The sequence below is a fragment of the Centroberyx gerrardi genome, chromosome 14 (genome assembly GCF_048128805.1).
Source record: "Centroberyx gerrardi isolate f3 chromosome 14, fCenGer3.hap1.cur.20231027, whole genome shotgun sequence".
NCBI lineage: Eukaryota > Metazoa > Chordata > Actinopteri > Beryciformes > Berycidae > Centroberyx > Centroberyx gerrardi.
The window spans coordinates 30,142,396-30,165,655 of record NC_136010.1 but is presented as its reverse complement, the minus strand read 5'-3'; the positions used below and the strand labels follow the sequence as shown (position 1 = coordinate 30,165,655).

The window sequence follows — 23,260 nt, the reverse complement described above, 5'->3', positions numbered from 1 at the left end:
CAGTAAGTAGAAAACATACCACGAAGGCTGAGTGCAAATCGACCTCAGCCATACCAATTTGCCAATGCTTTGGGAGTCAACACATAAACATTTTACCAACGGTCAGAACACTTGCTAGTTGCTAGTAATTTTTAGAAATAAAGTCACCAAAAGCTACATCTTCCAACTCATACCATCACTCAGAATAGTGTATGCTTATGAGTTAGCATAGTGCACCAGAGGCAATAATTTACTGGGGACACATGGATGATTTTGCTGTCTATTGCCGCATTCATATCATATCATAAGTGTCAGAATAGGACGATATCTCGTTGCTACAACTTGGAAGCATTCACGTGTTTAAGTCGTTGGAATGCCCACATTCAAAAAGTTGTTTATGAATTTTAAGTCAACCATAAATTGCAGCAGTCATTACTCTTTGTAAGTAGACTTGATTGTATTACTATGAAAATAACTGATAATTTAGATTTTTATTGTCCTGGACAGCTTGTGTTGACAACACTTCCGCAATTCGTGATGCCTTGTGGGAGAAATTGGACGCACAAATATGTCTTATTTATCCTACTGGTAATTACCACTAGTTGGTCGAGTGGTTTTTCCCAGTTGGCAGGTCGTATTTATGGTAAATCCAATATGACATGAACGTGGCATATGTTCTTATCAGTTAACGGCAAATGAACCGCTAAGTTGACTGACGGCGCAGTCTCATTGTATTCCTTGTAAATCTGACTCCAGCTTTAATATTCCCTGCAGATATCTTCACACCCGGACAACACATCTTTACTTCTTGCATCATCCTGATCAGGCTTTAGGCCCATCATTATGCAGCATCTAATAGCCTCATATGAAATCCACAAGCAGCTTGTTTGAAGACTATTTACATCTGCTCAAAGCTAGTCCCAGGTCTTTGTTGTGGAGAATGTGAGTACGGGTCTTCAAATGACCACGATTGGCAATGGGCTGCAATGATCCAGGTCCACCTCAGCGTGAATCTAATCTAATAATAATACATAGAAATACAGTAATAGGAAAAACTTGAAACATCAGTGTCATCCCAGCACCCGTGTTTAGATAACCTTCCCTTGTAGTGACGTCAAAACCCTCTGCTTCATCCAGACAGGGAAATCATGATAACATCAACATTAAACCAACTGTTGTTGATGTGGAGTGGTTCAGAAGGGATGAGATTCATTTGAGAGTCTGTACTTGGGTTTGACTGATAGGGGCTTTTGATGGCTAATAATGATACTGACATTTTTTGTATTGAAGCTGCTAGCAGATGTTTTGTGCGGATATTCAATTCATTATACTTCAACAGTATTAAGACCATCATGGGACATTAAAACTCTCCATCGAAACCCAGGATCCTACTACTACTACTAATACCACAACTACTACCACTAGTACTACTACTAATAATAATAAACCTGTAAAACCTGCAACAAAACCTGCCTCACCCTGCCTTGAGGAGCTGATAACCCACCAAAAAGAATTTAATTATCCTGGGATTCACTGGATTTAATGCCCCATGATGGTCTTAATGCTGTTTCAAAGGCTTTTCCACCCTGAAAAGAGTACAATTCTGGGAGAAACACTAAATACTTGTTTTTTTTAAATTTTTGACATAGTCAAATTTAAGGAATACCAGCCCAAAATGTCAGCTATCGGCAGCTTGAATCCAAAAAGTGAATATCGGTATTGGTCTTCAAAACCCCATATCGGTTGAACCCTATTGTGTAATAATAATAAAAACATATTCACGCATACTTGTGTGGAGTCTGATCAAAATGTGGCATTGGATTCAGTTCAGGTTGGTGGTTCCCATAGACCAGTGATTCTCAACCTTTTTCATATCAAGGACCCTAATTTAGTCCACATTAGAGCCACAGACCCCCATTTGATGAGATTTTGTCTCTGACCCAAATCTGAGAATATTTTTATTGTTAGATTTGATTTTGTCCAGAATCCCATGACTATCTGTATTGTAGGAAGAGAAATAACAGTGAAACTATGACCAAAAATGTCATTCTTCTACATTCTCTAATTGTATTAACTTCTTGTAAATGAAATAATGGTGATGTTTAACAATTCATCAATTTGCTGGGGACCCCCTGGAACCCCCTCAAGGACCGCTGGTGGTCCCCGGACCCCACGTTGAGAACCATTGCCATAGACAACCAGTGTAGTACTGATCAGTTCTACAATACATACAGTACTGTGCAAGTCTTAGGCACCCTAGATTTTGTATATACATTTTGTCTTAGATGTTTGTTTGTGTACATTTTTTTGTATTTAGAAACTTTTCATTGAATTATTTATGAAAACATCTTTGCTTTATGGATTTTTTTTTTTAATGTGCCCAAGACTTTTGCACAGTACTGTATGTAATCAATCAAACTTCATTATATCCATCATATCAGACATGGATGACCCTGACTACACTAGATCATATATGTAATAAAAGACCCATATTGACCATACTGTATATATATATATATATATATATAATCCCTAGTCTGAAAGGAGAAGCCAATCTACCAAGCTACCAGTCACCACTGTTGCAGGGTGGTTTAGCCAAAGCAACATCGGGCATCAGATCAACACATGAGAGAGAGAAAAGAGGAGAGAAAAAATGAGAAAGCCCACTCAAGGTTGCCTAGGAACCCTTTGGCAATTTGACAGGAGCTCATTAAGAATAAGATCACATGATGCTCATATACTTACAGTATTGGACATACAGCTTGTAGAATGATAGAGAAAATATGAGTTAAGATGCAATAGACCTGCTTCACTGCTTCAGAAATGTATAACAGTTTTTCTCCCTGCTCATACAGTATACTCAACACATCATTAGCAGCAACAACAACCACTATAACAGCAGCAACAGCTAAAATTTCAAGAAATAATGTATGCTCCCTATTTCTCTATTTATCATGGATTGATATAGCTACTGTATCTTAATATTTAAACTAGGTTTAGACCGATATGGATTTTTGAAGGCTGATACCAATGCTCCAATTTTTGTATTGAAGATGCTGATAGCCGATATTTCGTGCTCAATATCTTTACATGTTTTACGTCATGAAATTCCAAGTATTCAGTGTTTCCCCCAGAATTTCATTCCTGTCAGGGTGGAAAAGCCTCTGGAACTTTGGGACACATTTAGCCTTTAAATGAAGAATGAATTTACTAAAACCATTATTGAACAATTAAATGAATAAATAAAATGAGGAAGATAAAATGTCGTTGCGGGTTTTCCAGACTGTTTTTATGGGAGGAACCTCCATCATATCAGAGGTGGATGAGGGGACTGGCTGATATCTGATATTTAATAAAACGGCAGTATCAGCAAACCAATAAATCAGTCTAAACCTTATAGGATCAGAAATATCAACCTATATCGAAGTTAAAAAAAAAAAAAATTATATATATATATATATATATATATATATATATACTGTATATATATATATTTTTATCATTATGTGGATGACATTTTAACCACTGCTGGAAATCATTTCTTCTAAAGTGTCAAAATACATATAGCAGAATGAACAGACAGATTGTGAACCTGTAGACTGTAACAGTGAGTTTTGGTCGTTATGTTGCTCTTTCTCATTGTTGTAAAATCCCCAAGTTTTCTCCTCATTCTGCCACAAAACAGTTGAAAAGGCGGCGAAGAAGACATAGCATAGCCTTGCTTTTCAATGAGGCTCTAAAGGAGTCAACCTTGAAATGGGATGAAACTGGATGACATGTGTGGACTATTTTACTGTGTCCTCCTACTATAGAAAACACTGACCTTGCCATGCCCGGGTGCCATTCATCTCATACACAATTCAAATTGATTACCTCATCAAATGACACACCAGATAGGCCACATGAATGGATCTGATGATAACATATAGGCGTACCTTGGGAGGCAAATGGGGGGATGTTCCAATCAATATTAGGAGAGAAAGAAATTGTCAGTGTGTCAAACACATATTTAATCGCTCCGTTTACATTTACTGAAGCTGATTTTACTGATTTTGGTCACAAACACCCGTTTCCCTTTCAAAAATGGAGCCTTCCTCCTATTTGTTTGAAACTGCTTTTAATGCCTTTAACGTAGGGCTGGGAAAAAAATCAATATTATTGTTTACTGTCTTTCAATAGAACCATATTGTGATGAGTAGTGATATTGAGTCACCATGACACACAATTGTGTTGTCTAAATTCATAATAAGAAGCAAATACTAATTGCATTCCCTCACAAAATGAGATCTGAAAACGAAAATTTGTAATTTGAAAATGACAGTTTAGTCATATTTTATGTTGCTATGCAGTTCAATGCCATGAACATCAATGTGATTATCTAACGTGGTTTTGCATGTTAGCAGATATTATATAGCCTATTGATATCAAAATAATTGATTATCGTGATATTGATTTGGTCCATATAGCCCAGCCCTAGTTTAAAGGCATTTTGCCATATTAGACTGCCATGTTTCATATTTTGTTTGATCAAAATCATTCAGTTTAGTAAAGTCTTACTGTACCAATAATTCTCCTCCCTCTCTCTCATACCTGGTTACTTTTCTCCATAAATTGAACCTAAAACTTGTGTTTCAGTTTTGCTGAAGAAGTGAGGGAGATGGTTGTATTTAGGCTACTGCTATGTGTGATTTACAGTTCATGATTTGATCCACACTGTGCCCCCCCAAAGCTGAAATGAAACCCACGCCCTTGGATGATGATGATGATGGTGATGGTGATGGTGATGGTGATGGTGACATGATCATGAATTGTCAAACTGATGCTGCCTTCTTGTGTGGGCGTTGAAAATCCCGAAGCGGGGAGGCGGTGGGATTATTTGCGCAGTATTTCCTTCCTATTGGTCCGTTTATAGAAGCTGTTCTGATGTGGTTTGGTGACACAGTCAAGTCTCCGTAGATAAAAGAAAGACGACGAGCCGCTCAGGAAAGCCACAACTGTTGGAGGGGCGGACAGCAAGTTTCCACTTCTGGTAGATGCGCCTCTGCAAATCTACACGGCTGGAAGTATCTGCCCAACTGCTCAGGTACAGATTTAACACTTCATTTAGACATTTTATGCTTTAAAGTTAGATTAACTAAAGTTGTAAAAAAAAAAAAAAAAGTATTCTGGTAATACTGACAATACCTGGCGTCAAATGATCAGCCCAGGAGAACATTAAGCACTGTGCACAGGTCTAAATGATAAGTCATAAAATAGTAAAATACATCAAGTATGTATTTCACAGGTTCTTAAAAATGTGACGTTTTCATAAGTAAAGGTGAAGTTATTTCATCAGAGTCTGGAAATCTATCTGATATTGAAATGTAGAAAACCAAATAAGCCAGTCTAACTCTCAGACTCTCTAACCTTTTCCAGACTCGCCTTCTCTCTGCGTGTTTTTTTTCTCTCAGGGATCCGGGGAAGAATGGAGTGGTATGTCCTGGTGCTGATGCTGAGCTTGCCGTCCTCCATCCACACAGGTTGCTCGTTACAGTGTCAGAAATGCGCGCAGCAAATCCTCAGTACCGACGCCGCTTTCAGCAGCCTGGTAGGTGAACTTGTGGAAACGGAGCTCATTTCCACAAGTTAGGAGTTCGTGGGATTCTTGATGCTGAACACACTTAAACTGTATGGAAGCGTAAGAGCGGATAAGGCTTTTTTTCTTGCGATGGTCATAAAAATGATATCGCAAAAATTCACTGCTTTTATTAAAATATAGCCAGTGATGGGATAGTAGGCTAAATAAAATCTAGGGTGAATTATGATTGATTATGAGTGAATTGTGAGTGATTATGACCTCCGGTTGGTAATCATCATACGGTTAATAGCCACCAGTAGGCTAAGAACAAAATCAATTAGGCTATAGCCTACTTCCAGAGAAGCATTAATTTGTCTATTCTCCTCAAAATACCCATTCTGCATACATTTATGTTAGTTCCTACAACTTACTGCGATATGTATTCATTTAGCTACGTTATAAAGATTTTCCCTATGTCAGCCTGAAACTGCGATTAACTATATTAAAAAAAAAAACGATTTATTTACAATATTAACTATATTTATAAAAAGGTAAGCTGAGGTTAAGTGGTTCTACCTGCACATGAAGTTAAATTCCATTCATTTCAGTCTTGAAACCCCACGGACTGTATGGATGTTCGTTTGTTTCCAACTGTGTGTTTTCCAGTCCTGCAGCGCGGAGTGTGAGGATCAGATGGAGAGATGCGGCCCGGCGGCGGGGCTGACGGACTTCAGCCAGGATGAGGCAGCGGAGGAGGAGAGCCAGCACGCCAACCTGGTTAAACGCTATGGTGGATTCATTAAGAGGATCGATAAAAACAAAAACAAAATATTCACCTTCCCGTGGCGTGAAAATTACATTTTGAAGGGCGGGGCGCTGCCCAAGAAATACGAGGACTTGTTGAGGAAGCTGGAGGAGAGAGATGTAGCGGAGGACGATGCCCCAGAGAACCAGAGGGTCTACAGTAACGTTAAGCGATACGGCGGCTTTTTACGCAAATTTGGCCCCAAGTCTAAGAGGAGTAGTTCCGCGGAACAAGGCGGCCAGGAGCAGGAGGAGCTGCAGAAGCGCTACGGGGGCTTCATGCGGAGGATCCGACCAAAGTTAAACAACCTGAAGTGGGAAAATCAGAAGAGATACGGAGGATTTCTGCGCCGCCACTTCAAAATCTCAGTGCGTTCAGACGAGGAGCCTAATTCCTATGATGACTTTGGCCTATAGATTAACCCCGCTGAAAAAACCTAGAAAGAACTTGTGCAGATTCACTTGAATTGCCACCATTTATCCAATAATATCATATGCCTGCCTGTCTTGCTTACTTGGTTGCAGATGGATGCGGCAGATATCCTGTGTAAAGCAGTCCTGTTAAAAAACTTCTCTGTAACAACCATCATATCTGTGTTATTAGCAAACCATTGTTTATCATACAATAAATGATGCTTGTTTAATAAAACAATGAATAAAAACAACTTCCCTATTTGTCCAAGTCACAAGGAAATCATACTTGTGTGGCTGATTTTAGCCTCAATGTGTTCCATTTTCTCCTGTATGGAGAGAGGGTTATGCCGAACTCAATTTTTTTTTTTAAAAACTGGCAGTTCAATGCCCTGCTTATAGGCAATTCGGCATACATGCAATAGTTAGTATTTAAGTAAAATGCCAACTTTTAAATTAGGTTCACCCGTTGTTTCCTGTTCTTTCACCAAAATACACCGCGGAGGGTGGTAACGAGCAACGGGAACCAATTCTAAAAGTTGAGATTCTATTGAAAGAAAAGGCTGTTTGGTGGATTACTTGTATGCCGAATTAACCAGTGGTCACGAATGATTCGTAAAATTACCAGATATGCCTATGTCCCTATGCTGTTAAGCAAGGGAGCAATAAATTATCACTTTTTTAAATGGATTTCGGCATGAGTCGGGGCTAGTCTAATTCAGGCTTTGAAACTGAATAAGGATACAACACACAGTTAAACTAGGCTACTTTCTAACACGGCTTCTCACTAGGTAACAATTTTAACCGAGTAGTTTAGGTTGTGAACCTACATCTTGAAAAAGCATGTGGAATGCCCTCATTTCTAGGCATTTTCCTCCCATTTCTACCCTAGACTATTGCTTATTTTTGCCCACCATCTTATTCCAGTTTGTTCACATGTAGGCTAGGCTATTTTAAAATGGACATTTACTACATGTTATGTTTTTAGTCGGTGTCAATTGCTTTAAATTGTCTTGGTCAAAATTCCTACCCTATACTGAGAAAAAGAGGCACTTTGTTCCCATTTTACCCATTTTCAAAACCAAATAGGCTTTGGATTATATTGGAAGAGAAATCTAGCAGGCCTGTAAAATCAGTTTACATTAGATTTAGATGAGTTTTTTTCCCCTCAATGATGGGATGAAGTAAATGTATAAAGATGCATAAAATGTCTCTACAATGAACAGTGAATGCTTTGATTGAAATGTTCTTGCACCATCTTGTGGACATTTAAGAGAAGTGCCAAGGTCCCTCTTGCGCTTCATTTTCGGCATTTGGTGAGGAACTTCATTACTTCTGGTGACAGTGAGCAGCAGGTCTCTATGTGCAAAATAAGACTACAACCCCAATGCCAAGCATATAGGTCTAATGCAGACATCCATATGTACAGCATGTCCTATTAATATAAGAAAATGTACGATCAATAATGATTATTCTTGAAAATGGAACATTTATTTACAAAATGTATAATTAAATACTCCTTTTTCAAACCTACATGGCACAAATCCATGGAGAAATAGTTGTATTAAGTGTTTCACAGTTACAAATACAACATTTGATCAAAAATAGCTATTTACAGTGAAATCATTAGTGAAATACAAATAATTCCTGACAGATACAAATCTAATATAAATTTAGGCATGCTGAAAGTCTGAGGGCATCTTCAGGGAAACTATACATGCTGTCGTAAATGACAACTGAATGTTGTAACAAGTAACTCCAAAAGTCTGTCACTTCAAAGAGCAATTGTGAGAGTTGGGGTGGGTGAGAGTGGGTGAGAGTTACGAGCAATTGTGAGGATTGAGAGGAGAGACCTCTGGGCCTTTTTGATCCATATACCAAAAGATTTAGACAATTCTGTAATGTAACCGCTCATAAGAGCAATACGCAACAAACACAGAGCAACTGACAGATTTTTACTTTCATATGCAGATTCTTGTTGGGGCTTGGGCAGTGTGTTTACGACGGTCATACTTCTTGTCAAACTTTTCTCCCTTGACATGTGAAACAACTGAAAATGTCTGTAAAAGTCCACAAACCTGGACAAGCCCTCAGGCATTACTGTAAAGATGCATGTTCTTTACCTTGCACAAAATGATGAAGGGAACTGTGACCCTAATAATGTTTTTAAGCTAGGAGGCACCAAAGAATTTCATCTGCTCTCATTGCTGCTCCTCATCTTTAACCTCCTCCTCTTCAGTCTGCGCCGGCTGACCTTCGACCTGCCGATCCACGTCAGCATCCGCTTGGCCTTCCTCTTGCGTTTCTACTGCGGCGGTTGCCGTGGCACCCACCACACTGATGTTACCGACTGGCAGCGGAACCATGGTGCTTTGCGTTGTCGCCAGTCCCTGCAGTGTGGCCGGCAGCGTCACCAGCTGGTACTGAGAGCCGACCACCTTAACAAAGGCTGTGGTGGCTGGGGCGCCGCTGCCGGCCGTGCCCTCCTGAACCGCTGCCGCGGAGAGCACCGTCAGGTTGGAGGCGTCGGTCGCCAGCTCCGGCCCGCCGACCGGGGAGGTCAAGAGGGTGTACCCGCTCAGGTTGGCGCCAGCCGGGGCTCCGGCCACAGTCAGCACCTTGCCAAGCGGCAGGCCGGTCAGCTGGTTCAGAGGCAGCGTGATCTGGGTGGGGGCGGCGTTGACCGAGGCTGGGCCGGAGACCGCCCGGGTCAGCCGAGGGCGCTTGGGCGTGGGGGCGGCAGGGACCGGGGTGAGGGTCATCAGGACGTTGTTGAGGTGCTGAGATTTGCTCTTCAACTCTTTGGCTCGCTTCCTATGCTCATCACACTGCTGCTCTAGAGCTGCATCATGGAGGAGGACAACTCATTAATATGCAGAAACACTGCCAAATATAACAACATTAACAGCTGAGGGCAATCAGACAGAGAAACAAATCAACAATTTTTTCAAATTCAGAAACGTTTTACACCTTATTAATTAAAGCGCAAATTTTGATTTGAGTTTGGTTATTTATCAAGTTAATCAAATGAGACTGAAAACTTCAATATTTCACAAGAAAAAGGGAAAGATTAGAGAAAAATCTGAAAAAATAGACATGATTATAAACTGGTATAGTAGAAATGTGTTTTTGCTATACCATAAATAATGTCACAACCCCCAAAATAATGTCACAACCCCCTGGTGGGCCTGACCCCCAGGTTGAGAACCAGCAGCCTTAGTTACCACGGTGGTTACCGCGCTTAAAAGTGAACTACCATCCTGAGATAGGAAAAGTCTAAAGTTAGCCAGCTAACCCACTAATCCTGCTTGATGATACAGGCCGCAGGTGCTAAGATTTCTGCCTTTCAAAACTCACTTTCCGGCCCTTACTCTGTTTTGGAACAAAAACTCTCCACCGAGAATTTAGGCAATGGCATTTTCAATTCAATGCTCAATGATGGAGGATGGTGCGTAAGTCAAAAAATGACAAAAGCAGTATTATCATTACTACAGTGTTGTGCATGGTGATATATTAGCTCTTCACTAAACATTTCTGTTGGATCTCTGCTCTAATGGGCTAGCTTACTCCTGTACGTTGTGAAAAAGTGACTTTATTATGTCTTTATTATTATAGCTACCAAGGCTAAAAAGCCTCATTCTCAAGTCAAAAAAGAAACTGACAAAGCAGTATTATCATTACTACAGTACTGTGCATGGTGATATATTACCATTAAGGGTGCTCCGATCAGGATTTTTGGGGCCGATCACCGATCACCGATCGCTGGAAGCAGTATCGGCCGATACCGATCACCGATCACGGGGTCTATTTGAAGCCTTCTATTCATCGTGTAGCATTATTTATTTATTTAACTATTCTTAACAACATTGTATATTAAGTATTAAAATTAAGAGATGAGAAAGTATCATGAATTGACAACTGTTTATTGGCAGGCAACATGTGCAACATATTCCACTCTCTCTCTTAGAGACAAAACTTAAACCATAGCAGCCTACGCTTGGTTATTGGCAGCAGCTTAGAGCTTAAAAAATGTAGCTTTCCTGTGGAATAAAATAAATAAAATGTTATAAACTAAAATTTGGAATAAAAGCTAAATGTGCACAACACACCAAGTTAGAACAATAAATTATATATAGGCCTACTGAAGCAACAAAAATCAATTCCAATAGACAGAAAACACAGGGCCTTTATCAATTTACTCCAACTTTAGAGACTATAAAAACTGCAACATAACAAAATATTTTTCAATATTAATCTGGATTGAGGGAGCAAACATTCAGAGTCAGAGGTAAAAAGTAAATATTAACGTTTTCAGTCCACTCAGTGATACTGACTAGCACCTACAGTAGCCTATATACAGCTCATCTGCTAGTCTCGGAAACCCAGCTGTATTCCGAATAACGTTAATAACCCTTAGTTCTTCTTTTTGGTAATTCAGTCGGCTGTCTTCTTGGCATGGAAAAAAAAAATATCCCTCACGCCCGCGTGTGCAGTGGGAGGCGAACAGACGGGTCTGGTGAGAGAGAGAGTGAGCGAGACAGAGAGCGAGAGAGAGCGCGACACACACACACACAGAGAGAGAGAGAGAGAGAGAGAGAGAGAGAGAGAGAGAGAGAGAGAGAGAGAGAGAGAGAGAGACCGCACAAAGAGACTACTTCTGTTTGGATCTCTTCCCAACTCGTCTCTCCCTAACATTTTTGCAAATTTATTGTCTTTTTCAGACACCTGATAGAACTGCCAGACCGGTGAAGCCATTTTTGCAGCGCGTAGAGGAATTGTCTCGCGTGTTTTGCGTCATCTGATCGGCACTTCTGATCGGCCTTTATAGAGACCACCGATCAAACTATTTAGAACGAATATCGGCCGATAACGATCGGTGGCCAATCGATCGGAGCACCCTTAATTACCATTGTGAAAACTTTATTATTTGTATTATTTATATCATTTATAATATTGAAAAGATCCAAAATTGAGTATTAAGTCTATATCTGAAACATTTCTGGCCCTTGCAGTTGACGGCGTCTTGCATAAAATAACAGATAAAAATCTATCTGACCCCAAAAGTGGTCTATTTAAAGGTCCCATATGGTGTAAAACAGGATCTCCCTTGCCTCTTTGATTATAAAGGAGTTGGATGTGCTATCTAAACAGTATAAAAAGTATCAAAACGCACGGTGGCCAACTAAATCCACACAATCCATATTAGAAAACCGAGCCTCTAAAAGAGAGGCTTGAATGGACCTCAAGACATAAAAGAAAACACTGAAAAGTGTAGAATATGGTACCTTTAAGGCTCTCACCCAAGAGTGCAATTAAAAGCACCTTTTGAAAGATTTTGCTCACAATATTTTTTTTTCTTTCCTGCAGGAACGCATACTGAGAGAATTTAGGCAATAATTACATGCAAAACCCTCATCTACATATGGATAAGGAGCATTGGCGAACACAGGTTGCATTTCACTGCGGGGTGCACAATGCTCACAGCACGCCGTTAGTGGATAGCAGGAGCTCCTTTTCCTCTCATTGCGGAGGCTTTGCGTGTTCAGTTGCCTCTGCAAACGCTTAGTGAATCAGGGCCTCAGTGTTCGCTTGACCACCAGGATTTATGATAGGTTTTGAAAGGTTTCATGAGGCCATAACAGGTCATAACATTTTCCCAACCCACAGAGGACCATGTCATCCTTCAAGTTAAAAAAAAAAAATCACCAAATTTGTAATTAACAGGTTTTCACCCGACTACGGCGATATGCACAACACTAATGAAAAGGATTCCCACTGTTATTGAAGGAATTCCATGACCAGTGGGAACTCTAAATGAAGAACCATTTCAGGATTATTGTACTGACCGGCGAGGCTGCGAGTGTACTGCTCTCTATAGCGATCCATCTGGCTCTTGTGACTGGCCAAAACCTTCTTCACCAGGTCTAACATCCCGAAGTTCTGGACAATGTTATTGAGTAGAACAGCATCTGAAAAACATGACAATTAACTTGTTAAATGTGACTAACTTGTGCAATATAACATAATCAGTTACATCCTGCCCTGAACACCACTCACTAATAAACAAATCCATACACTAGGGTTCGACTGATATTTGAAGGCCAACACTGATATTTTTTTGTGTTGAGGCTGCTGACATTTTTCACCAATTTTCAATACCTTTTTGACCTTTTGATTTATGCCAATGGGAGACATGTGGAGACTCTCCATTGAAACCCAGGATAGCAGCCATGAAAGGGGTTCAGGTCTTTACTTACTGGTAATAATATGGAAAAGATTTGTTAGTCGTTCTGAGGCAAATATGTACAGTAAAGATGGCTGTGTAGCAAGTTTTGCGTAAATCGGACTTAAGGTGTAGGAGTTACGGCCTTTCGGTTGGACATTTTGACCATTAATTATAGCGCTCCCATCAAGCCAACCGGGGTAATATTTGTTTATTGTTGTATTTTATATTACTGGAAAAAATGTGTCTGTATCACATACCATCTCACAGGAATTTGCGAAAACTTATGCAAGGCCCTTGCACTTTTCTGGCATTCATGGGGCCCCTATTGGCCGATTTTAGAATCGTTTTAAACACATGGTTCAACAGCTTTTTGAAACGTATTTAGCAAGTTTTGTGACGATTGGACAAATTGTTTTTTTAATTATAATCAAATGTTTGTTAGGCCCCGCCTATTTTTACCATTTGTTGCACCCCCTTCGGGTCGAATTGCATGAAATTTGGTACACGTTTGAAATGCCTTCCCAGACAAGGTTCCCAAGTTTGATATTGATTTTACAAATGTACTTTGATCTACAAGCTATTACATGGTTATTACGCCACAGACCACGCCCACTTTCACCAATGATGACTTAACTTCCGATTTTGACTAGTACATGGTCCTAGAGCATATATAAAACAAATTTCATGCAATTTCATCATCTGGATTAGGAGATATTAGGAGAGGCCTTTGCCTTTGTGTGGAATCTGATCAAAATGTGTCATTAGAATCAATTCAGGTTAAGGGCTTTCCATAGTTGCAATGCTGACTGATTTTCAATAAAAGGCAGATATCAGCCCCATATATTGGCATATATATATATATATCAGTCTAACCTTTGACCTGTAGCGGAGGCTCAGACACCCTCTCCTGCATCCTCTTCAGCACCTCTTGCAACTCCTTCCGGAAGTCGTCCACCACCTCCTCCAGCAGCCCCATCTCCTTCACCCCACGCCAGAATGCAACCGAGTCCTCTGGACACACACATACACACCTTACAGAGTGCAACACTCCATTCTTGTACAGCAGTTCATTCTGCATACTGGTTAATGGGTGTATGCAGGTTCCTGCTTACCTCCGATGGCCGTGACCCACTCTGAACTCTCCTCCGTTACATCTGGAAACGAGGCTGCTGATCCGTTCACTAGGAAGACAAACATCACAAATTCACTAAACCTTATGACTAGGGTAAGATGTATGCATGAATACATTTTAGTTTAATTCGTTTCATCCTTATCATTCTGGGTTTCAATGTAGTTTTAGTGTCCCATGATGGTTTTCCACCTTGACAAGACTAAAATTCTGGGGGAAAAGCTGAATACTTGGAATTTTTTGGCATGAAAATGGTCAATTGCCATTACGTTCAATGTTTCCCCCAGAATTGTATTCTTGTCAGGGTGGAAAAGCCTCTGAAACAGCATTTAGACGATGGGACACTAAAACTCTCCATTGAAACCCAGGATAATGTAATAATAATAATAATAATAATAATAATAATGATAATAATAATAATAACACCAACAAGATGTTTTTTCATTTAACAGTCCAACAGATGTTGGTACAAAACTGTTAATGGCTCCCCTAGTTTTCAACAAAGCATGTGTAGACTGCTTGCAGTACTGATCAATTCTGCAATCAAAATGCATCATATCCATCATGTCAGAGGTGGACAACACTAACTGGACCAGATTCAATTTTTGATAAAAGGCCAATATTGGCCCCATATATGGGCAAACTGATATTGGTCAGTTACTAATCCAAGTAACAAAAAGTTTGGTGCTACATCCTGCACTAGAACCACAACTGGGACCAAAATGAGGACAGAAATGAGGAGGAAGCAAAACCAAATTACCTAAAAACCTAAATTTGCAGTGCTGCAAGGTATAATACATAAGGCTGGGTAACTTACGATCAGCTGATGAGGGGGTGACAGGGACGAGTTCAGCCGACTGATCACTGCTGACTGACACTTTGCTTCCCACCAGGTCGATCTTAGTGCTGCGGCAAGTGTTGGAACAAACCTTGGTGTGCTGGTAGAAGTCCAGCTCACCTGAGTCCATGATCTTCCTATGGGGAATGAAATGTGAGGGTTTAAAAATCACAAACACACTGATAGTGCCAGTTTGCTGCCACCATGCCTGGTGTAACAGTGCCACCCTGTGACAAATGTGTGAACTGCACATTGTTCACTGAAGAAAGGCAGACATCCGGCCGCGTTTCTGGATGGAATTCTTGATTTATTGAAATACAGAAGATATCAAAAGTCTACACACGGTGCCCCGGTGGCTCACCGAGTGGAGCGCGTACCATATAAGGCTCGGTCCTTTGTGCGGTGACCCGGGTTCGGGTCTGGCCCGCGGTCGTTTGCTGCGTGTCCTCCCCTCTCTCTCTCCCGTGCCTTCCTGTCTCTCTCTCACTATCTCTGTCAAATAAAGCATAAAATGCCTAAAATAAATCTTTAAAAAAATTCTAGTTTTTATTGCCTTGAAAGGAAAACCATTCGCTTCCCTGATGAGCTTCCTGTATGGTCATCCATCTTGGAGGACGGCATGATCTAGGCAGGTCCCTGCTGCTAATATATTTCCTGCACCTCCAAATTACGGTCTTTTCTGCCACAATGCACGAAGCCGGCAATTCTCGCTGATGCGGTTTTCAAAAATGTATTGCACCTATACAGCACATCTGTGCTTCAAGTCGTGGTGCATCTGTGCCAACATAAACTGAATGGAGAGACAGTTTGAAATATAGCTTCAATAATGGAAGTATAATAGTCATTTAATGTTGCAACTGCATTAGCTTATACTAGACTGAAAAATGTTAGTGCCTGAAAAATAAGTTCACTAAATTAAATGCCATTCACAGTGTAGGGGCTCTAATGGCAAATGCTCAAGCACCTTTTGTTTTCAGTCTAGACTGAGGAATGGCCAGGAGGGATCTGCCCAACGTTCTAATGCTGGTTTCCGGTTCATAAGGGGTTAAAAGGTCTAAAATGTGGCTCAGCATCAGACATAACAGTGATCAGTAAGATATTAAAATCAATTCTAAAAAGGGATGGGATGCATTACTCTCTTAACCTGCTCATCGAAGCTACGGTTGCCATTACAGAACACCCCCAAATTGAATTAAGTTAGTGGAGCTGGTGGGACCAAATAGAACAATTTCAGATTCATTGTCACTGAGCTGTAAGAACGTTTGTGACATCCAGCTCTTGGTATTTGCGAGACTAAACTAATTATTCATTAATCATAAGACTGATTAGTGGTTACATATTTTATCTTATCTTTTATCTTATATTATCTGTCATGGAGGACACAAGAACACAAATTGAGAAACAGCCAATGACAACCGCAACATTTGGGTGTGATTTTAATTTCTCTAAAAACTAGAAAATTTGACAGGGGTATGTAGACTTTTGATATCTGCTGTATATTCACAAGATAATGACATTCAGTGTTTATGCATTTGACAAGCCCAGACCTGAGCATGGTGCCATTGAGGCGGATGGCTCTCTTCCAGTCCTTCAGTGTGGATTTCCCTGCTAAACAGACAAATTCCTTGGGGCTGATGAGCTGCTCGTTGAACTAATGACAGAAGAAATGAAGACAATCATAAACTAATGACCATATACCTAATCATGAACGTCATGCATATCACCTTAAATTTGTTCAGACGTTAGATGTGTTTACCCAGGTCAAATAACCTCTAAACGACAGCTGGATGTGAAGGTGCGTACCTGGACACATTTAATATTGATGCCGGGGCAGACAAACTTCTTCCAGACCAGTGTGGCTTTGGCGTCTCCACAGGTGATTGGGTAGAAGATGTCAGCTTCCACGTCCACCTCCTCTGTTAACTTCACTGCTCAGACAGAGACACCGACATACAATTATTTCTGGTGAATATCGATTTCTCTACTAGCTTCTTTCTTTTGCACATTTCTTTCTCCCTCCGTGTCACGCTCTCCTACAACTGCCCCCCTCTCCCTGTGTGAATGTGGCTGTAGTTAATGCTGCATTCATGTTAAGTGGGAATATAAGCAACTTGACGTATGCTGCATTCATGGGATGTGGGAATATTCAACGAATAAGGGTTTGTGTGTTCAAACTTGTTTGAGGCCGTCAAGATGCCATGACTCAAGTTTTTGCCAAGATTTCAAGCTTGCTCATGATCAACTTTTTCACACATTTCCAATTTTTCATGATTTTGTTTTCAAATATACATGGCTCAGGATAAGAATGGTCTTAATGGTGTTTTGCAAATAAATGTAGTTTAGTTAAAAGCTTAATTGAATTAGTTTAATTCATTTGAAGCCAGAAGGCTCATTTCAGATGAGCAAGCTCGGCGATACAGGCAAAAAATGTTGATTTCTATCAATTTTATATCAAAATGAACACCCTCTCTTTCCGGTAAACAACACATTTCTGTTGATGACTCATCCTGTACTCAGGGGGAGGGGCGGCTACAAAAATGTAATCTAATGAAATTTTGATAACCGTTGGAATTATTCCCCCTACCCCCTGCTATTTGTTTCTAGCATGCAAGCTCAGTTCGGCTAACAATACCGAAGTGTGGTTTTGGCTGCGCTTCACCTAAAACTCTTTTCCCAGATGGGGCGATGGGGCCCACTTCCGCAATATTCAAATAAGTCCCTCCTACTTATGCTTCCCGCCCTAACTTTGTTTCATTCGGTAATACATACATGGAAAAAATGATTCACTTTTGGTGAAAATCTGACATGTGGAACTGGTGTATATTGACAATTGCATAGGGTTGGCAGATGTATGTGCTCCACTGAGTGCCATCTAGTTGAAACATTAGGCTATGTGGAGTGGTAGTGTAAGAACTGCAGGTCACATTACCAATGACTGCCTCTTCCTTTGACAGGGAATCTGTGCTGCTGGCCTCAGCTTCGGCTTCCATTGGTGCTACTGCAAGGACTTCTTCCCTGTAACCCCGCCCGTAAAAAGTCAGTGTTTCAGGAGTGATGTTAGGAAACTAAAATGCAGCATGCACACTTATAAGACACAGAATTCTTTGAAGATTGTACTGTTGGTCAATTTATCCGTTAAGTGATGAGAACATAGACAACAATCATCCATGTGTCCCCAGAAGATCGCTGGCTCAGGTGCTGCATGCTAATACTTTAGCATGTACCATATTGAGTGATAGAGTGTATACAGAATACTGGTAGTCTGCTCTATTTTAAATTGTGGAAGCTAGTGTAAATGCCCATCCCATGTGGGGGTCCGGTAAAAAGAATGTTGTATGTATATGTATGTATGGTTTCTGAAACAAAAAACATAAGGGGTAATAAAGCAATGTACAGTACAGTAGTGCTAAATAATATACTAATGGCACATTAACAAGTCAACTGCCAAGAATTAAATTTAAATGGATGAATTTATATAATTAACAATCAATATACATTAAACACCCCTCAACATGTTAAGAATAAACAATGCACATTATAGCGGGTTAAAGGAAATACTGAAGAGGTGGAGAGGAATTATAAACCATTTACACATTGTTAGAAGGAGGAATGAATCAATAAACTTAATCTGCCTCTACATGGCTTTAGTCAAATAATTAACAAAATTTCACTAAACAGGAGAAAATAAAAATATGCCAATATGCACAGTAGTATTGGTGTATTACATAAGGCTATAGCCCTCTTATGAGGGAATTAATGAATTGGTAGATGAGGTAAATGTAGATGCTGATCAGATCAATAGGGAGAGAGAGGTGCATCAGCAAACAGGCAGAATAAGCCAAATCCAAACATGAATAACAAGCAGTACATGGCCATCTTTACATGATTTTACAGCACTTACTTACGTATGTATCATTAACATATACAAATCAAAGGGAAAGTGTGGGAGAGAGTGTCCTCGAGTGAGTTCCAGGGGGTCCCCCAGCAAATTGATGAACCGTTAAACTTCACCATTATTTAATTTACAAAAAGTTAACACAATTAGAGAATGTAGAAAAATATCATAGTTTCACCTCTCTATCTACAATACAGGTAGTCATAGAATTCTGGACAAAATCATATCTAACAATAAAAATATTCTTGGATTTGGATCAGAGAGAAAAAATCTCATTAAATGGGGGTCCGTGGCTCTAAGAAAAAGGTTGAGAATTACTGTAGTAGGCCACTGGCATTCTCTCAAAGGGCAGTAAATGAGAGCTTGTAGCAGCTCTAAAGCTTAATGTTAAGTCAATTTAAATGACATGCAGCAAAGTCTAGGCGTTTTATGCGGGAGTATGCAGAATTTATGCAAAATGTGACAAATATTGAAAAATAATGTACTGTTTTGAATTAGCAGGGACTATACTGCCTGCGACCCTGACACGGATAAGTGGCTGGAGCAGTGGTTTTCAAACTACCGATCTACCGGGGACACAGATGATTTTGGCGAGCATAATCTCATCACTTACCTACCTAAGTTGACCGATGGGAAAATCTCCCAAAAGCTGCGTGTTTGCTCATCACCACTATGCTGTGTGTACAATGTGTGTACTTTACCACGAACCCTGGCTGGGGGGTCAGCTCTGTAGCCACCAGTACCGCTTTATCCTCCTCCACCACGGAAGGGATGTCCTCTGCCACCGTGTCCGGTATGGTCACAATCACCACCTCCTCCACATCCTGCATGCTGACCTCCGATGAAGCCATGGGGTCTAAATTCAGTTCCACGAGTGGTATGGTAGCAGCTGAGAGGGTGGTGTTATTTGTCAGTTGGCTGATAGGGGGGTATGTTCCAATAAGCCCACCGGGTATTTCATATCCAAGAGGAACCTGGGTTGTAGCAGCAGCAGAGAACAGGATATAGAAATAGAACAAACAGAACATAGATGATTAAAGATACAGCATCTTTGTTGTGCTGATACAGAGTGTCTATTGGTTTGAAATAATTGTCTCCATGTTGACTACTGACAGATTTACAGGTTTGTATTAAAACAGAGACAACTAAGTAATTATGAGGGGGAAAAAAAAGTCCTGTTAATTTGAAACTTAAACTGTTCCAACTGTCTAAAAACACTGTCACATTAGTTGACAAATTCAAGGCAGTAATGAGTGAAACAGTTCAATAAGGAGCCATGTACGAAGATGAGTTGTTCAGACTCATGTCCAGTATGTAACCTAATTAAGCCATATCAATGTTGATTTAAACCAAAATCACTTTTGATTTGACCATACGCCAGCCACCCATATGTCACCCATACTGCTTGCTACTAGCCCTGATACTTTAGGCTCAAATTCAAAAATGTGTCAAATTAATATTTTCCTGCTTTTCAGCAAACGTACATAGGCCTACCTGACAGATTAATTTAATACCTTAGGAGCCACTATTCAATTCAGTATACATCTAGTATGCCATGCAGCACTTATTTCAATGAAATTACAACCTTTTGAATCGGTCCGCCTGTTATTCCGTTAATCTCCTTCCACCAAAACACACTGTGGAGGGCAGTAGCAGTCCTGGCATGTTGGATGCCCAAAGCGAGACCCTCTCTGTGTGAACCTATTACATAAATTAAGATTTGATCGTAACAAAGTGCTGTTTATTGGATAACCGTAAAGGTCTCGACTCGAGTCATGTTCCAGGTGGTACCAGATGTACTAGGTGATTGCGTTTACTTATAATTAAGTCAACATTATATTGTCAATTTTTTGAAGGAAGTTTGGCGTCACGTTCTCTCCATACAGGATAGCTTGCAAATGATCTAATGGCTGCAAGTGGCTCGCTAGGTAGCGCAGTTGCCCGCAAAAAAAAAAATCACAGGAATTTTGACACCGCAGTAGTTCGGGTATTTCAGTAATAGGGTGTCTAGCACTGGCAGACATACTTGGACTGGTTGGGTGTAGATTCGCAGCTGTGAGACCGTGGTACAAACAAGCAACGCTGATAACGTCCTATGAGGATCTGGACACGCACGGCGTAAAGGCGGCCATAGCCCTACTCCCCCTATGGAGAGATCAATGCGTCAAACTCCTTCCCAAAAAAATCAGTCAATTTATTTTGGCCTTGTTTATCTGCAAATCTAGACACCCCGTTGTACAGTCTTCAGACATTTAACCAGTGGGGTCATCTGGTAATTTCGGCGTATAGAGGACCCACCAATGAGCACTTTATTTCAATAAAATCTCAACTTTAAAAATGGTTCACACTGATCGCTACCGCCATCCACTGTGTATTTTGGTCGAAGAAAATGACGGCAATAACAGGCGAACCAATTCCAAAAGTTGAAACTACATTGAAATAAATAACGCTTGGTGTATGCCGAAAGGAAGGATGGATCTCAATATGTCAAACGTTTTTAATCATTATTTGAGGTGTATACATCTGCCGATAATCAAGAGCATATCAAAGTTTTGAATGCAGTTTGCCGTGACGTTCTTCACATACAAAAGTGAGCGGAACGTTCTGTGGCTACAGCGGCCTTGAGCGGGCACGGTTTAACATTAACAACCATCAATTTCACATTAGTTAGCAAAAAGAAAAATGATTTCCTTACCTTTGGTTTTAATTTGAAAACGAGCCGGTTTACTCGTCTTGTGGCCAGAAAAGTAACGTTATCTAAGTTAACGTGCTTGATACCCAGCCGGTAGCTAGCTAGTTTTTGTTTATCTGCTAGCAGCCAGAAGAGTTCACGGGTGTCGCCACTGCGCACTGCGCATACAGCAAGTGACAAGATAAATAGATAGGCTATCTTATATCTCTTATATAGCCTATAAGAGATATCAGATATCCATACATTTATTCGACTTAATCTTGTAAATATCTTGAACTGGAGTTATGACTAGTCAAAACTAAAGAGCAGATACAGTTATCTCATATTGGAGTTTTTACTAGTCAAAAGTCCCTTTAAGATATCTACAAACAAGTTATGGATGTCTCGAAAGGATTTTTGACTAGCCAAGTCTTATTTTGGAGATATCTTGAATTATCATTCTGATTAGTCAAAATGCAATTGTAAATATCAGACAATACCTACGGCAAAATAAGCACGCTCTTCATTCCAAGAAGTAGATCACTTATTAAAGAGAAACATGCACAAAACTTGAGCATAAAAACAACCAATGACCAATTTTCTGCTGAAAAGAGGTTAAGTATTTAATTTCAGACTGGAAATAATTTCATCAGGCTACTAGTTTATGGCTTAATTTGCAAGACCAATATCCATTGCGAATCCTCACATCAGTCACATCATGCACAACAGATTTGACTAGTCATAATTCTGAAATATCTGAAAATATAATTTTGACTAGTCAAAACAGAATTACAGATATCTCCGGTTATCATTCGGTATGTGTGACGAGTCAATTGAAGATATCTGTGACATTATTATAGATATCAAGATATTTTGACTAGTCATTACAGATATCTTTAATTATCATTGTTACTAGTCAGTAGTGATGCGCGGGTCAGGTGTTTTTCAACCCGCGACCACCCGATCCGACATATACACATATCCGAACCCGCCCGACCCATCTTCATACACATAAAACAACGACCCGAAACCGATCGGATTGACCCACGCATCACTACTAGTCAGATTGTAATTGCAGATATCTTGAATTACCATTCTGACTGGTCACATTATAATTATGATTAGTCAAATTGCATTTGTAGATATCTATAATGTAATTATGGATAGTCAAGTGCAACCTTTTTATGTTAAAATGGCTTGCTATAGGTTACTGCCTATACTGTGGGTATGTGGGTAGGATGCTTAGTGTTAAAGCAGCAATAAGTGATAATTCTGACCACTAGAGGGCGACAGAAACCGCAACACATTTGTAAATAACACACAGCAAAGCCACTGCACTACGGATGCCTACAAAGGACAAATGGAAGGATAAATGCTAATAGCTAAACTAAACTTACCTGCTGAGAAGTCTCGCTTTGCCAGCACTTTCTCCCGCTGAAGGTTGCATCATGTCTCACTATGACAAGTGAAGAGGTAGGTAGCACATTCACTCGCTTCATCGAGTATTTTTTTCAGGAATGGGAGGGGGAGAGCACTGCTTTTAAAGTCGAGATGAAACGGCATTTGGAGAGTATCTAACTTCCGTATCGTGACGTATTTCCGAGTGAAACAGGAAAGACAGGCGGGACATAACGTTGGGAGGAATTTGATTTGAACGTTGAAAAGTGGGTGTGCTATTGCTAGCTAGCTAACTAATGAATCTTAGCCTCTTAGCTCTGTGCGCTAAAAGTTGAAGATTGATTGATGGGTG

The 23,260-nt window shown here is 40.2% G+C and overlaps 2 protein-coding genes across 3 annotated transcripts; one reads left to right on the top strand and one right to left on the bottom strand.

Annotated features, from left to right (window-relative positions):
* Positions 1 to 4,902: 4,902 nt before the first annotated feature.
* Positions 4,903 to 6,757, top strand: pdyn (prodynorphin). The gene is given in 4 exon segments (XM_071897800.1): positions 4,903 to 5,030; positions 5,032 to 5,066; positions 5,418 to 5,566; positions 6,203 to 6,757. Coding segments are annotated over 4 exon segments (867 nt in total).
* A 1,516-nt stretch (positions 6,758 to 8,273) lies between these two features.
* gmeb2 (glucocorticoid modulatory element binding protein 2) lies at positions 8,274 to 21,646 on the bottom strand. 2 transcript variants are annotated; one of them, XM_071897798.2, is made up of 10 exons: positions 21,535 to 21,646; positions 19,548 to 19,813; positions 17,874 to 17,959; positions 16,748 to 16,872; positions 16,492 to 16,595; positions 14,924 to 15,081; positions 14,090 to 14,158; positions 13,851 to 13,988; positions 12,598 to 12,720; positions 8,274 to 9,593 (listed from the first exon to the last, which is right to left on the bottom strand). In XM_071897798.2, the coding sequence occupies exons 2-10, from the start codon at positions 19,688 to 19,690 to the stop codon at positions 8,953 to 8,955; spliced, it is 1,587 nt and encodes a 528-aa protein (XP_071753899.1). In that variant the 5' UTR covers positions 19,691 to 19,813; positions 21,535 to 21,646; the 3' UTR covers positions 8,274 to 8,952. The 2 variants fall into 2 exon arrangements, with proteins under 2 accessions (XP_071753899.1, XP_078144429.1); XM_078288303.1 differs by lacking the exon at positions 21,535 to 21,646 and having other exon boundaries at positions 19,541 to 19,601.
* Between the last annotated feature and the right edge of the window lie 1,614 nt (positions 21,647 to 23,260).

Excerpts from the sequence above, each read along its gene's own strand:
- gmeb2 (XM_071897798.2), bottom strand. The coding sequence starts at position 19,690 with ATGGCTTCATCGGAGGTCAGCATGCAGGATGTGGAGGAGGTGGTGATT. Across the intron at positions 16,873-17,873 it reads AAAGGAAGAGGCAGTCATTG|TGAAGTTAACAGAGGAGGTG; the intron begins GTAATGTGACCT and ends CTGTCTGAGCAG. Across the intron at positions 13,989-14,089 it reads GTGGGTCACGGCCATCGGAG|AGGACTCGGTTGCATTCTGG; the intron begins GTAAGCAGGAAC and ends GTGTGTGTCCAG.